This window comes from Antedon bifida, chromosome 2, assembly GCF_963402885.1.
Source record: "Antedon bifida chromosome 2, ecAntBifi1.1, whole genome shotgun sequence".
Classification (NCBI taxonomy): domain Eukaryota; kingdom Metazoa; phylum Echinodermata; class Crinoidea; order Comatulida; family Antedonidae; genus Antedon; species Antedon bifida.
In genome coordinates, this window is record NC_136227.1 from 8623228 (window position 1) to 8636434 (window position 13207).

The 13207-nt window shown below is 36.5% G+C and overlaps 2 protein-coding genes across 3 annotated transcripts in view; both read right to left on the bottom strand.

Moving 5' to 3' along the window:
* LOC144836177 (ciliogenesis and planar polarity effector 2-like) overlaps positions 1 to 13207 on the bottom strand; it is a 78960-nt gene that overhangs the window by 44942 nt on the left and 20811 nt on the right. The window lies entirely within an intron of this gene.
* LOC144836153 (uncharacterized) overlaps positions 1 to 13207 on the bottom strand; it is a 38592-nt gene that overhangs the window by 17212 nt on the left and 8173 nt on the right. For both annotated transcript variants that reach the window (XM_078691363.1, XM_078691361.1), the window contains one exon: positions 13056 to 13098. In XM_078691363.1, coding sequence (XP_078547489.1) covers positions 13056 to 13098 — 43 coding nt within the window. The remainder of the gene's footprint in view (positions 1 to 13055; positions 13099 to 13207) is intronic.

A 13207-nucleotide genomic window follows, 5' to 3' on the forward strand; every position in this document is an offset into this window, starting at 1 on the left:
ATTGAACAAATGAAACAAAGCAAAGCGAGTGACTTTTCCGACGCAACTCAACACGCGAGAACAGTGCGTTCACACAAAAAAGGTAAACAGAAATACCAAAACACACAACAGGAAAGGGAAAGCAATCCAAGAAAATCACGCACAAGTCCAACAATCTGCATATACTGCGGAGGTGAGTACCCTCACAAAGGCAAAAATACGTGTCCAGCATACGGCAAAAAATGCAACAATTGTGGTAAAATGAATCATTATGCTAAACAATGTAGACAGAAACATAACGCACATGCTGTTGACACCATGTCTAACGATGAAAACGATAGCACAACAAGCGAAGACGAATACTCATTCCATATTACAGGTACTGAGTCTGAAAAACAACCCAAAGTTAATCTGAACATTCAAGGTAGCACTGTCAACGCAATTATCGATACCGGTGCGACTATTAATATAATGAGTATGTCGACATACAAACGCCTGCAACACAAACCACAGCTATATACCGAAAAGCTACCAAAGGTGTTCGGTTATGGAAGCCGACAAGCACTGTGCCTAGCTGGAACTTTCACGGCAAACATAACCTATAAAACGAACACAATATCAGCGTCCTTCAGCGTAGCCGAAAAAGGAGTCGAAACGCTACTCAGTTTTAACACAGCGAAAGCACTTGACCTAATTCAAGTAACGTATAACCTGAATGAACACGCAGATGCAACGGTATTAAACAAAAGCACAATAACTGAGACATACAAAGACAGGTTTACTGGTATTGGTAAGCTTAACGACACTATGTGCAATCTACACATAAATACTGAAATACAACCTGTGGCTCAATCGCATCGCAGGATACCGTTTCATTTAAGGAAGAAGGTTGAAAGCGAACTCAAACGATTACAGGAGTTAGATATCATTGAACCAGTTGACAACGAACCTACTCCATGGATTTCACCAATAACTGTTGTAGCAAAGCCTAAGAAACCTAACGAAATTCGCATTTGCGTGGATATGAGGGCCGCGAACAAAGCTATAAGCAGAGAGAGACACGTGACACCGACAATCGACGACATAATCGGCAAACTAAATGGAGCCGTGATGTTTTCAAAGATCGATATGAACGCAGGCTATCATCAGGTAATGCTAGCGCCAAAGTCGCGATACATTACTGTCTTTTCAACACACGTTGGCCTTTTCAGGTATAAACGACTAAGCTTCGGAGTTTGTTCAGCAGCAGAAAAATTTCAAAACGTCATTCAGTCTGCACTAGGTGGACTAAAAGGAGTCATAAATATAAGTGATGACATACTAGTGTTTGGTAACACTGAAGCCGAACATGCAAACAATCTCAAAGCCTGTATGGAAAGACTGAGAGATAAAAACCTTACCTTAAATAAAGCTAAGTGCGAATTCTTCAAACGCAGCGTTGAATTCTACGGACACATATTTAGTGATACCGGAGTATCACCAGATCCTAAAAAGATTGTCTCACTCCAAAAGGCTGCAGCACCGACTTCTAAAGAACAAACGCGATCGCTCCTAGGCATGACACAATACGTTGCTAGATTCATTCCAAACTATGCTACCATAACAACACCGCTCAGAAAACTCACTCACAAAAACACGCCATGGTTCTGGGGTGAAGAAGAACAGCAGGCATTCGACAAACTAAAGAAAACGCTAACCAGCTCGCACGTCATGGCCTACTTTGATCCAGAAAAGAAATCAACGGTCATAACTGACGCGAGTCCAAGTGGACTCGGGGCCATACTGAGCCAAAACGGTCAACCGCTAGCATACGCGAGTCGCGCGCTTACAAGTGTCGAAACTAGGTACTCTCAAATAGAGCGTGAAGCACTAGGAGTCATATGGGGAATCCAACACTTCCACTTGTACTTATGTGGCAGCGAGTTCGATGTAGTGACCGATCACAAACCGCTTCTTACGCTATTCAATAATCCCGCATCGAAACCACCACCACGTATCGAAAGATGGATATTAAAAATCCAAGCCTACGACTACACCCTGAAGTACCAACCAGGCAATACAAATCCGGCTGACTATATGTCAAGACACAGCCTTACAATGAGCAACAAGACGAAACTGGACATCGCAGCAGAAGAACATGTCAATCTTGTAACAAACAACGCAATCCCTAAATCACTTACTCTGGAACAAGTTCGACGTGAAACGGCAAATGATGGTCTCATACAAACATGCATTAAGGCCATCACTCGCAACAAATGGCACGAGGCTCTAAAAAATCAAGATGACCTCCATTCCGATCTCCAGTGCATGCACAAAGTTCGCAATCAGCTAACATTCGACCAAAAAAACAACATACTCCTACGTGATCACCGCATAGTCATACCCAAGGCACTTAGAAACACAGTAATAGACATCGCCCATGAAGGACATCAGGGCATAGTAAAGACGAAGCAACTCCTCCGAGAAAAAATATGGTTTCCCGGAATAGACCGCATGGTCGAATCAAAAGTAAAACACTGCATACCATGTCAAGCGACGGTGACTGAAAAGAACCACAATGAACCGCTTCAGATGTCGAAACTTCCTAACGGACCATGGGAGGAAATTAGTATTGACTTTAAAGACCTCCCTACTGGCGAGCATCTTCTAGTGATTCTCGATGACTATAGCAGATTCATCACAGTGGAAGTTGTTAAATCAACATCAGCAAAGACAGTTATTCCCAAGATAGACACAGTATTCGCTAATTTTGGAATACCCAGTATAATTCGCACCGACAATGGACCACCATTCAACAGTCACGAGTTTTCTCAATTCACGAAGTACCTTGGCACTCATCACCGCAAAATAACTCCACTATGGCCGCAAGCAAACGGAGAGGTGGAAAGAGTAATGCGTAATCTGAAAAAGGTCTACAAAACCGCAGTGGCCGAAGGTGTTAACTATAAACAATCACTCAATCAATACCTCAGAAATTACAGAGCCACCCCACACAACACCACAGGCAAACCTCCAGCATCTCTGATTTTTAGACATACCTTCAAAGTAAGACTCCCAGAAATAATCAAACAATCAAGCATCAATCAGAATGCAGTCAGAGACAAAGATAACGCTCAAAAATCAAAAATGAAGGACTACGCAGAAAGACGAAAGAAACCTCGAAAGAAACAAATCGAAGTTGGTGACATGGTCCTCGTAAAAGAAAGCGGCATACTAACATCAACGAAAACACCATATAAAACTAAACCATACAAGGTAACTAAAACAAACGGAACAATGATTACCGCAATGCGAGGACGGCACAGGATCACTCGAAACTCATCATTCTTCAAACTTCTCAACAATCATGTCGCAAACACAAATACAGACAGCGAAGACGACTATCTCACAGATGATGATTCTCCCGGAAAACATCCCATAACAACAAATAATGCAAGGCGCAATCCTCAAAGAGTTCGACAGCCACCAGTTTATCTCAAAGACTATGTTCCATAAGTTAATCGTAACTCTGATAGTATTAATAATGATCAGCACTGATAATTACAAATCTGAACTCATAATAACATTTCTATAACACCGCAGATTGTCAATGCTTGGCAACCGAATTGTTTAAAGTTATTGTTTTTAAAGTTATTGTGTTTAAAGTTTATTTTTCTAGTTTTTATGTAAAAGATGGAGGGATGTAGTGTCGTGTTTGGCACACCATAGTTAGTTGTGTCGCGTTTGGCACACCATAGGTTGTTGTTGCTAGTAATAAAGCAAAGAATAGTAACTCTCCCAAAATCGTGTCTTATTCATTCGTATTTATTACACAACATTACATGTATCTTTCTAAAGAACAGGAAGTATAACATAACTGAACTGAACCTACAAAATATTCATAGTTACCAACGACGACCATCAAAGCAATTTTGAATATTGATATGTAGTTCATTGATTGCAAACCAATATATATCCTAATCGAAACCAGAGGAAAATGTTTTCGCAATTTTTAATGAAAAACACTTTTGAGAATTTGTAACTTTTTAATTCAAATTTTACGACTTTCTTTATTAAGGAAGGTACTGTAGAAAAAAGACCTGAATTAGATTTTAATTTTTCCTAAATGACTTGAACTTTAAAACAGTAACGTCATTCTTTCTAGAAACCTGTCTATGAAAATCTCAATTAAGCAGGAACTAGAAAGTTGGTTTAAATAGTGTCAGTCCCAGTGGCAACAAATAAAACTATAACAAATGTTGATTTTAGGATAGAAACAGTGAACAAGTAATGTCACAATACTGATGAAAACACAAAAAAAAAGAAAAAAAAAGAAAAAAAAATGAAAAACTAGTAGCAGAAGGTTGGTTTAAATAGTGTCAGTCTCAATGGCAACAAATAAGCTATAAACACTTTTGATTTTTAGGATAGAAACAGCGAACAAGTAATGTCACAATACTGATGAAAACACAAATCTCAATAGAATAGAACAGGTAGTTGGTATCAGCTCCAGTGTAAAAAAAAAAAAAAAACTAGTAGAAGAAGGTTGGTTTAAATAGTGTCAGTCTCAATGGCAACTTTGATTTTAGGATAGAAATAGCAAACAAATAATGTCACAATACTGATGAAAACACAAATCTCAATAGAATAGAACAAGTATAGTAGTTCAAGGTTATGATAGTTTCAGCTTCAGTGTGAAAAAAAATAGAAAATAAAATAAAAAATTGTCAGTGTTACAAACAGTGAACAAATATCACAGGGAAAAATATCAAGACAATACAGTATATGTAAAGACATTTAAACCTATAGACACATTTTATTTAGAAAAATGATTCTGTTGCCAAAAACAGGGACAATTTAAAATTGGTCATATTACTCATTTACAGACAATTTTTGTTATGATCTAGGCCTACAAAATTGAATCAAACGTGAATCACAAGTTATTTATATATGGTTTCTGAACAAACATTCATTTTTTATGATTAAAAAATATTTAAGCTTTTTATAAATGTTTTAACAGTAGCATCTTTATCAGTATTTCATTTTCTTTAAGTATTTCTTTATTTATTATGCAAAATATAAAAATGTTGTTAATAAATTTATCTAACTTTAAAAATGGTATATGAATCAAAATGTGTGAATGTATGTCAGCCACTTCCTAAAGGAAGAGTATGTTCTATTATTAGAACAATTGTACAATAATTTTGTATGAGTGATACAATTTTTTAAATGTGTTTTTTGTTGAAAATAGTGAAATGTAGTAAATTTCAATAGTAGTTTTCTTCTTTTAACTTTAATAACGTAAAACAAAAATGTAGATTACGTATTTAATATAAACTGGCTAATTTACACAAAAAATGAATAAATGAAAAATGAATAAAAATTAAATATTGTTATTTGAAAACAGAAATTGTATATTTCTTAAATATGAATAGATTATACAAGAAAAATTATTATGAAAATATAAGATAAAGAAAAACCGTTAGTTTAGTTAGGACTTCAGATAAAGAATTTAATTATAAAAGAAATAACAATCTTGCCCTTACTAATTTTTGAGCTTACTAAGAATATATTAGTGATATTGAGGTAAAACGGTTAATAGGAAATTGTAATAAAAGAGCTAATTTAAGCCTACAGAGAAACAACTAAAAAATAATTTTGATTAATTTTTCTCAAGAACTTTTGATAATTGATAAATTTAATAATTGAAATTAATAAATAATTTACAAGTCACGAAATTTATATTTACTTTAACAGCGTAGCTCAAGTATGAAGTAACCTAATACGGCCCTGACTTTAATTCGTTGTTAGCTACTTACTTAAACGCAGTTCTGAGTCGTACCATACTCCGTTCGCATAATCACCAATAACTTATCTTATTAAAACAGTGCCCTTTACAGAGGAATGGAATGTACCACTTTTTCTGAGGGTTGTCATTCGGAAAGGATATCATCAATTAATTAATTGAATACAGCGGAAATGTTAATTGGAATGAGTTATTTGGAAGTAAAACACAAACTATAAAGTATGCTCTTCAGACAACTTCCTTCAAATTTGCATAAAAATAATTTTATTATATATTTTTTAGAAACATAAATTGCCTATTCACAACAATAAAAACAGTGAATGTAAAAATTAAAAATTTGGACAAAAAGACAAACTATAAAGTATAGCTTTTTAGATACTTTCCTTAAAACTTGCATAAAAATAATTTTACAGTATTTGTAATTTTTTAGAAACAAGAGAAATTACCTATCAAAACAATATAATAAGTATAGACAATTTCCTTAAAACTTGCTTAGAATTTTATACAGTATAAGTGTTTCGGATTTCGAACTTTGACGTTGGTGGCGTAAATATTTGTTTTGGTGGTAAACAGAATTGTCAGCAAGATCACGCTTATTATCTAATAGTAGATACTGTATTTATCTTATTTCCGACAGTGATACGTGGGAGTACTACGTATGTTTTATAACATTTAAGTTGTGTTAATGTTCTTGACTTTGAATATTAAAATTATTAGTTAGGCTATTTAGTTATGTGTTTCGATCGGCTAATTGGCCATTAGCCTGACTAGCCCTCGTGTAGTAGTTTGACTGTATGTATCTGCTATGCTGTATTTTGGGGTTGTTTGCACACGCAGCTGTGCTGCCTTGTGCGTGTTCTCATTGAGTTTATTTGTGTTTCAGACTTTACCAAAGAATAAAGAACGGTTAAAGCAACTACCACGAGTTTGTGTATCATTGTCCGGATTAGTAAAGTGTATTCCCTTAATAATGGAGGAAAATACGTTCATCGACCTCAGCTTCGAAGAGCTCGAGGTCAAACACCGTTCGTTTAAAGGTCACCTAACGAGGGCAAGGGACCGTTTTACCCGTGTTCTCGACCGAGACGAACCGGAACTGGTTAAAGTGGCATTCGACCATATACAAAAGAAAATTCGAAAGATAACCGACTTACTTGATGCTATGGATGTTGTCAAACCACCTGATGAGACTGACACTACTACACGTCTACATGCAGAGCTAATGTCAGCAGCTGATGACGTGGAGCGAAAATATCAAGAATACAGAAGGTTTTCAAGGAATGAGCAAACCGCTCATTCTTCCCAAGGTGAGCCAACTGCAGCAGGAAAAGATGAAGAGATGATAAAATTAATTAAAGCTCAGTCTGAAATGGTGGCACAGCTTACAATAAAATTGAACGGAATCGGCTCAGACAACAAACGGCCTTCGATTAAAACACCAGGACTCCCAGCCCCTCGGTGGGATGGATCTCCAAGAAACTTCCATTCTTGGCATGTACGAATTGACCAATACTTCGAATCTGCTGGTATTAAAGGTGACCAAGAAAAATTGATGGTTTTGCTCAATGGTGATGCGATACCCAAATCTATTCAAGACCATATTGCTGATTGCTGCTCGGTTGAAGGTGATAATGGAGCTTGGGCTCGTCTGAAGGAAAAGGTCCCGACTTCAGCTATTGTTCGTGATGTTATTCTGACACTTCAGATGATGAAGCCAATGAAGTCAGCAATAGCAAAGGAAATGCGACCTGTTTTAAATGGACTCACAGACTTTGCAAGACGAATGCGTGAACTTGGAAAAGAATTAGAGCTCTCATCGTCAGTAGTTGTTGAACTAGCGAGTCAGAAAATCGATGCTGAATTAAGTTTCAAATACATGCGGCAGATAAAGCACGATGAGCTGACAATACCAAGTTTGATCTCATTCTTACGAAGTGAAACGGAAGCAAGGGAACGCCGAGAGCAACCTCATATGTTTGGCGATCAAAATGCATCTACTCATCACATTACAGGACAAATTAGTACACTTAAAAATACTACCCAATTTTTACCGAAATCTAATTTTAAAGGTGCTGAAACTAGCGCGGATGATTGTCCTTTCTGCACTGACCACTCACGTCACTTGATTATTAAGTGCCCTATCTTTAACTCAAAATCTAATGAAGAGAGACGGTTAATGATAATGGAAGCTAGGAGATGTTTCTTATGTTTTCGTACAAACCACAGTGCGCTCAGATGCCCCAGACATGACAAAAAACGCTGCTCTGTGTGTCAGCTATTTCACCACCGACTGATTGCTTGCCCACCCAATCGCGCTTTGAGAATTAACAACACAGACGATTTCTGTCAAAGTCAAATGTCACCTAAAACACAGGCGGGAGCGAACACAAATCTACGGCCATTTGTACGCCACGAAACCCAAGTAGGAACTAACTTAGGTCAGAATCCATTCATATATTTGCCAGCATCAACTAACCAAAATTCACCTCAGATAACTCAGGCGGAAGTAAACCTAAGTATACGTCAGACTGAAACAGGGCCCAGTCAAAATCCATTCGTGCCTCCATCAACAAACCAGACAATCTCGAAAATGAACTCGACGAGGTATGCCGAACGCCGTCGCTACTCACCGACTACATATATCGAGGTACAAGACAACAAGGGCAATTGGCAGAAAGCGGTCGCGTTCTTTGATAGTGGTGCTGATACCACTCTGGTCAAGTGCTCCACCGCTGAAAGGCTAGGCTTAAACGGACAGCCCTTTGTATTTACTTATGGTGTGGCCGGAGGAGGCATCGTACGAGAAAACAGTGCTAGGTATCAACTTCGAGTCAGACCACTACGGGAATTGAAAGCATACGACTTGGTTGCAATTAGTGTACAAAAGCCTTCCCATGATAGCCCACCTGTTGGCGAAGATATCTTTGACGAACACCCTCACTTAACGGTAGTTAAAGAACATTTGACTGTGGAGGAAGCCGAGATTGACCTACTCATTGGATACGACTATCAAAGTCTTACTACACCACTGAAAACAATACGTTCATTAACTGATCCTGATACATCACCAACTGCGGCAAAAAGTGCTCTAGATTGGACAATTATCGGACAAACCATTCCAAAGCCAATTTCCAATGTCATCAGCCACATCACAAACGTAAATTTCATGGATGACTCCCAGCTTTTATATACATCCGATGTCATTGGAGTTAAACCAACAACCTTGTGTACATGTACAGATAAGGAAATTGCTGAATCTCAGTTTATCAAACATTATAGAAAAAATCTCCAAATAAATGAGAAGGGCCACATTACCGTGGAAATGCCATGGAAGGATGGATTTCCTCAGTCTCTAGACTGTAATAGAGTACAAGCCGTGCCGGGGATGATTTCACATGAGGCCAGGTTGCTAAAAAACAAGCAAATCAATGAATACAATAATGAAATTCAAGCTCTCCTTGACAATGGATTTACGCGTGAGCTCACGCCAAGTGAAGACAGAAATGAAGGATGGTACCTTCAACACCATGCTGTCCACCAGCAACACAAGACAACAAAGATCCGTATTGTATGGAATTCCGCTGCGAAGTTTAACGGGTTGTGTCTCAATGACGGATTCCACAAAGGGCCAGATTTCTTAAACTCACTTGTGACATGCTTTCTACACTGGCGGAAGTACGGAATTGCAGTAGCCGGAGACGTTCGGAAGATGTTTAACCAGATTGCATTATCAGTGCGTGATCAAAAGTTTCATCGTTTTGTCTGGCGATTTGGGGATACCCCAGCAGGAGTTAAATCGACATACGTTATAGCAAAGGCTCTAGTTGCACCGTTAAAGAAAGGATCAAATATAAGTATTAAGGAAAGGCCTGTACATAAGTTGTGTTTGATTGCAACTGTGGGAGAACTTAAACACGGGTTTTCTTCTAAACAAGGAATGCTTTTATTATGTAACTACTTGAGTTGTGAACATTTAATTACTGCATTTTAATTAAGATTCACTTTGTTGTGGTTATTTTTCGAAATCCTTTATGTACTGTGACTCATGTCAATTTGTCACGAGGCGGGAGTGTTTCGGATTTCGAACTTTGACGTTGGTGGCGTAAATATTTGTTTTGGTGGTAAACAGAATTGTCAGCAAGATCACGCTTATTATCTAATAGTAGATACTGTATTTATCTTATTTCCGACAGTGATACGTGGGAGTACTACGTATGTTTTATAACATTTAAGTTGTGTTAATGTTCTTGACTTTGAATATTAAAATTATTAGTTAGGCTATTTAGTTATGTGTTTCGATCGGCTAATTGGCCATTAGCCTGACTAGCCCTCGTGTAGTAGTTTGACTGTATGTATCTGCTATGCTGTATTTTGGGGTTGTTTGCACACGCAGCTGTGCTGCCTTGTGCGTGTTTTCATTGAGTTTATTTGTGTTTCAGACTTTACCAAAGAATAAAGAACGGTTAAAGCAACTACCACGAGTTTGTGTATCATTGTCCGGATTAATAAGTTTTTAAACAGAATTTTCGAAAATAAAAATAAAACAAAGCATAAAAAAGGTAAATAAACAAAGAATAAATTGTACTGAATTAAAAAAATATTATGGTTTAGAATGTTTTTTTACTTAGACTTAGTTTAAATGTTTGCTTCAATATAAATATGGAAAAAAGCTAAGATAGTAACATTGTCAAAATGCATGTGTTACAAGATTGACCAAATTTGGTTTCATATCCAATGGTTCCTACCACTGTTTGTCCATGAGCAGTTTATATAACATTTGATTGGACTACATAGAACCTATACAAATTAGCCATAGAGTGTCAGTGATCACATTTATTATCTTCCACAAAGTGCATTTGGTTTCCGATTTACATCTTGGATGTTGTACAACCAAAAGCTCCCTAATGAGGTCTTAATGATAACTATTACAGATGCAGATGCAAAATATATGGAAAGGTGCAATCCCCCGACCTTCCTCACCTAAAATAACACCTTTTTCAAATTTAAAAAGGAAGAACCACTTCTAGATCTGCCTAAAATCCAAATTAAGTTGATTTTGAATCATCAAATTTAATATGAATAAAAAATATGGATGGATGTGAATTAGAATTGAGTCAAGTTGAGGGAAAATACATGTATTAAAACATCTATAATGATAAGAATTCTTTCTACTAAACAGCGACAAGGAACTGAAAACATATTAACTTATTAAATTTAGTATTTACACAGACTTAGAAGGAAGTTTTTCATAAATAAGTTTAGAAAAAGACGGTGAGTCAAGTTGTGGGAAAATACACTTATTAAAAACATTGATAAGACTTTTTTCTAATAAAGAGTGCTCGAGGAACTAAATATTTGTGGTAAAGAATTTAGAAGTTTTTCATATATTAGTTAATCAAAAGATGACTAGTTCGGTTGAGAAAAATTATGCGATATGAATTTTTGTCCTACTACTGTATCAATAACCTGCACTATACAGTTTTTGAAATAAGTTTAGAGTAAGGAGTAGCGTAACGACTATGAGCGCTCACTGGCTAAACCCAGGGGCCCCTGGGCAGTGCCCAGAGGAAAAACAGGCATTAAATATGTGGAAAATGCTAAAAATGCCAGAGGCATGCCAGCATTGAAGGGTTCCCAAACCAGTGGCCTCATGCCTCCGTGTTACGCCACTGAGAATAAGCTGATGTTGGAAAACATATATACAGTGTAAAACTATTTTTTTAGTTGCGGTGCTATCCATGCATGTGAAGAAGAAAAAATCCAAAAAATAAACCATTGAAGTGTCTTTTAGTGGTTTCTAAAAAGATAAATTACTGTGAGTTGTAACTGAAAAGTTTACTTAAAATACAAAGGAAAGATAAGAAATTACATCATGAATTACTTTTCCCCTCCATCAAGAAATTGTCGTCATTGGAGAAGGTTTGTCCTGACTTCAATACACCTTGACACACTATCCCTTCCCACAATAAAACCACTATCCCTTGGTACCACTACCCATTGACTGATTCAGACTTTAGAAAGAAATAAGGTTTATGACTCAAAAAATGTTGACCAAAGCTATGGAACAATTAATTTAGACATATATCCACGTCGATTCCTTCTAAAGATAACACATGATATTAATACATTATTACAGGTATATAGACTTTTAGTTTTTTCAGATTCATATCAATTGATTATGACGCGTTACTTTCAGACAAATGTAAAGGTCAAAGGTGAAATATTGTTAAAGGAAGATAAACCTTCCTGTTTCTATGCTAGTAAACTTCCTCAGAGAATCAGATATACCTAATTACTTAAGGCCACTACAGATGCACTTTATAGACAATCTCAATCAGCAATGGGATAGTGTTTGATAGGTTCTTTCACTAAGCTGATAACAACCTATAGAATATGGAACTACAGTATAGATTCAACTCAACTTTGACAGATTTTTAATAAAAAATAGTTTTGTTTTATTTGATTTCATGAAGGAAATGTAATAAATGTAGAAATAACAAGAAGAGCACTCGGAGAGCGCAAACCTCTGTCTAGGCATATGGCAATGTATTGATGTGTTCCCATTCAGCTATGAAACCATTCTTAAAATCTTATGAAAATCGGGCAATAACTTTTTGAATAATTCTGCTAACAAATTGAAAGAAACAAACACAAAAACACACGATCGACCACATAACCTTTCACAGTATACAGTAGAACCAATAGTAGACAAAGTGTCCCTCATAAAAGGGATTTCCCCTAAGGGGTTGGTCATACAGTAGTGTTAAATATATGCTTCTCTTTTGTTTCGCTGGAAAGTTTCCCCTGATTGGGGGACGTGTACCAAAGGAAAGGTTCTACTGTATATGTCCCCTAGATCAGTGTTTCTTAATTATGAGACTTTTCTTTTGTAAAGACATATTTGACTGGCACCTTCATCAGCCCAACAAGTTTGGTTCCCGAGGCTGAATTAGTCGGTAAAAATTTATGGGCATTCTGTATATACAGGGGGATTTTTCTGGCTCAGCAGTTTGGAATTTTGGAATTTTGGATTTACCATTTTTTTGCAAAACCCTTACATTTATACATGTATCCATCAATTGGACATTGCTGAATTTATCATAAGCCTCAGGCAGACACCAGAGGCGCCTCCACAATCAGATAAAGAAAGAGAAAAAAAAGTTACATACTCTTTTAACTTGAAAGTGAGAAACACAGATATCTTTATCTACATTTGCAGAGACGTGTCACTCAAAACAAAACTCATTATCACAGAACAAATGACAAAAATCAACACACTAAAAATACTTACTTATTTGATATAGATTTAGAATTCGAAACATCTAAAACCACTTCTGAAACAGAGAGTTAAGTAATGTTAATTATTAATTTCAAATATAAGTCAAATATAGATTATAATAAATTAAGATCATAATTCATTTCAATTTGACAATTGTGCAAGTT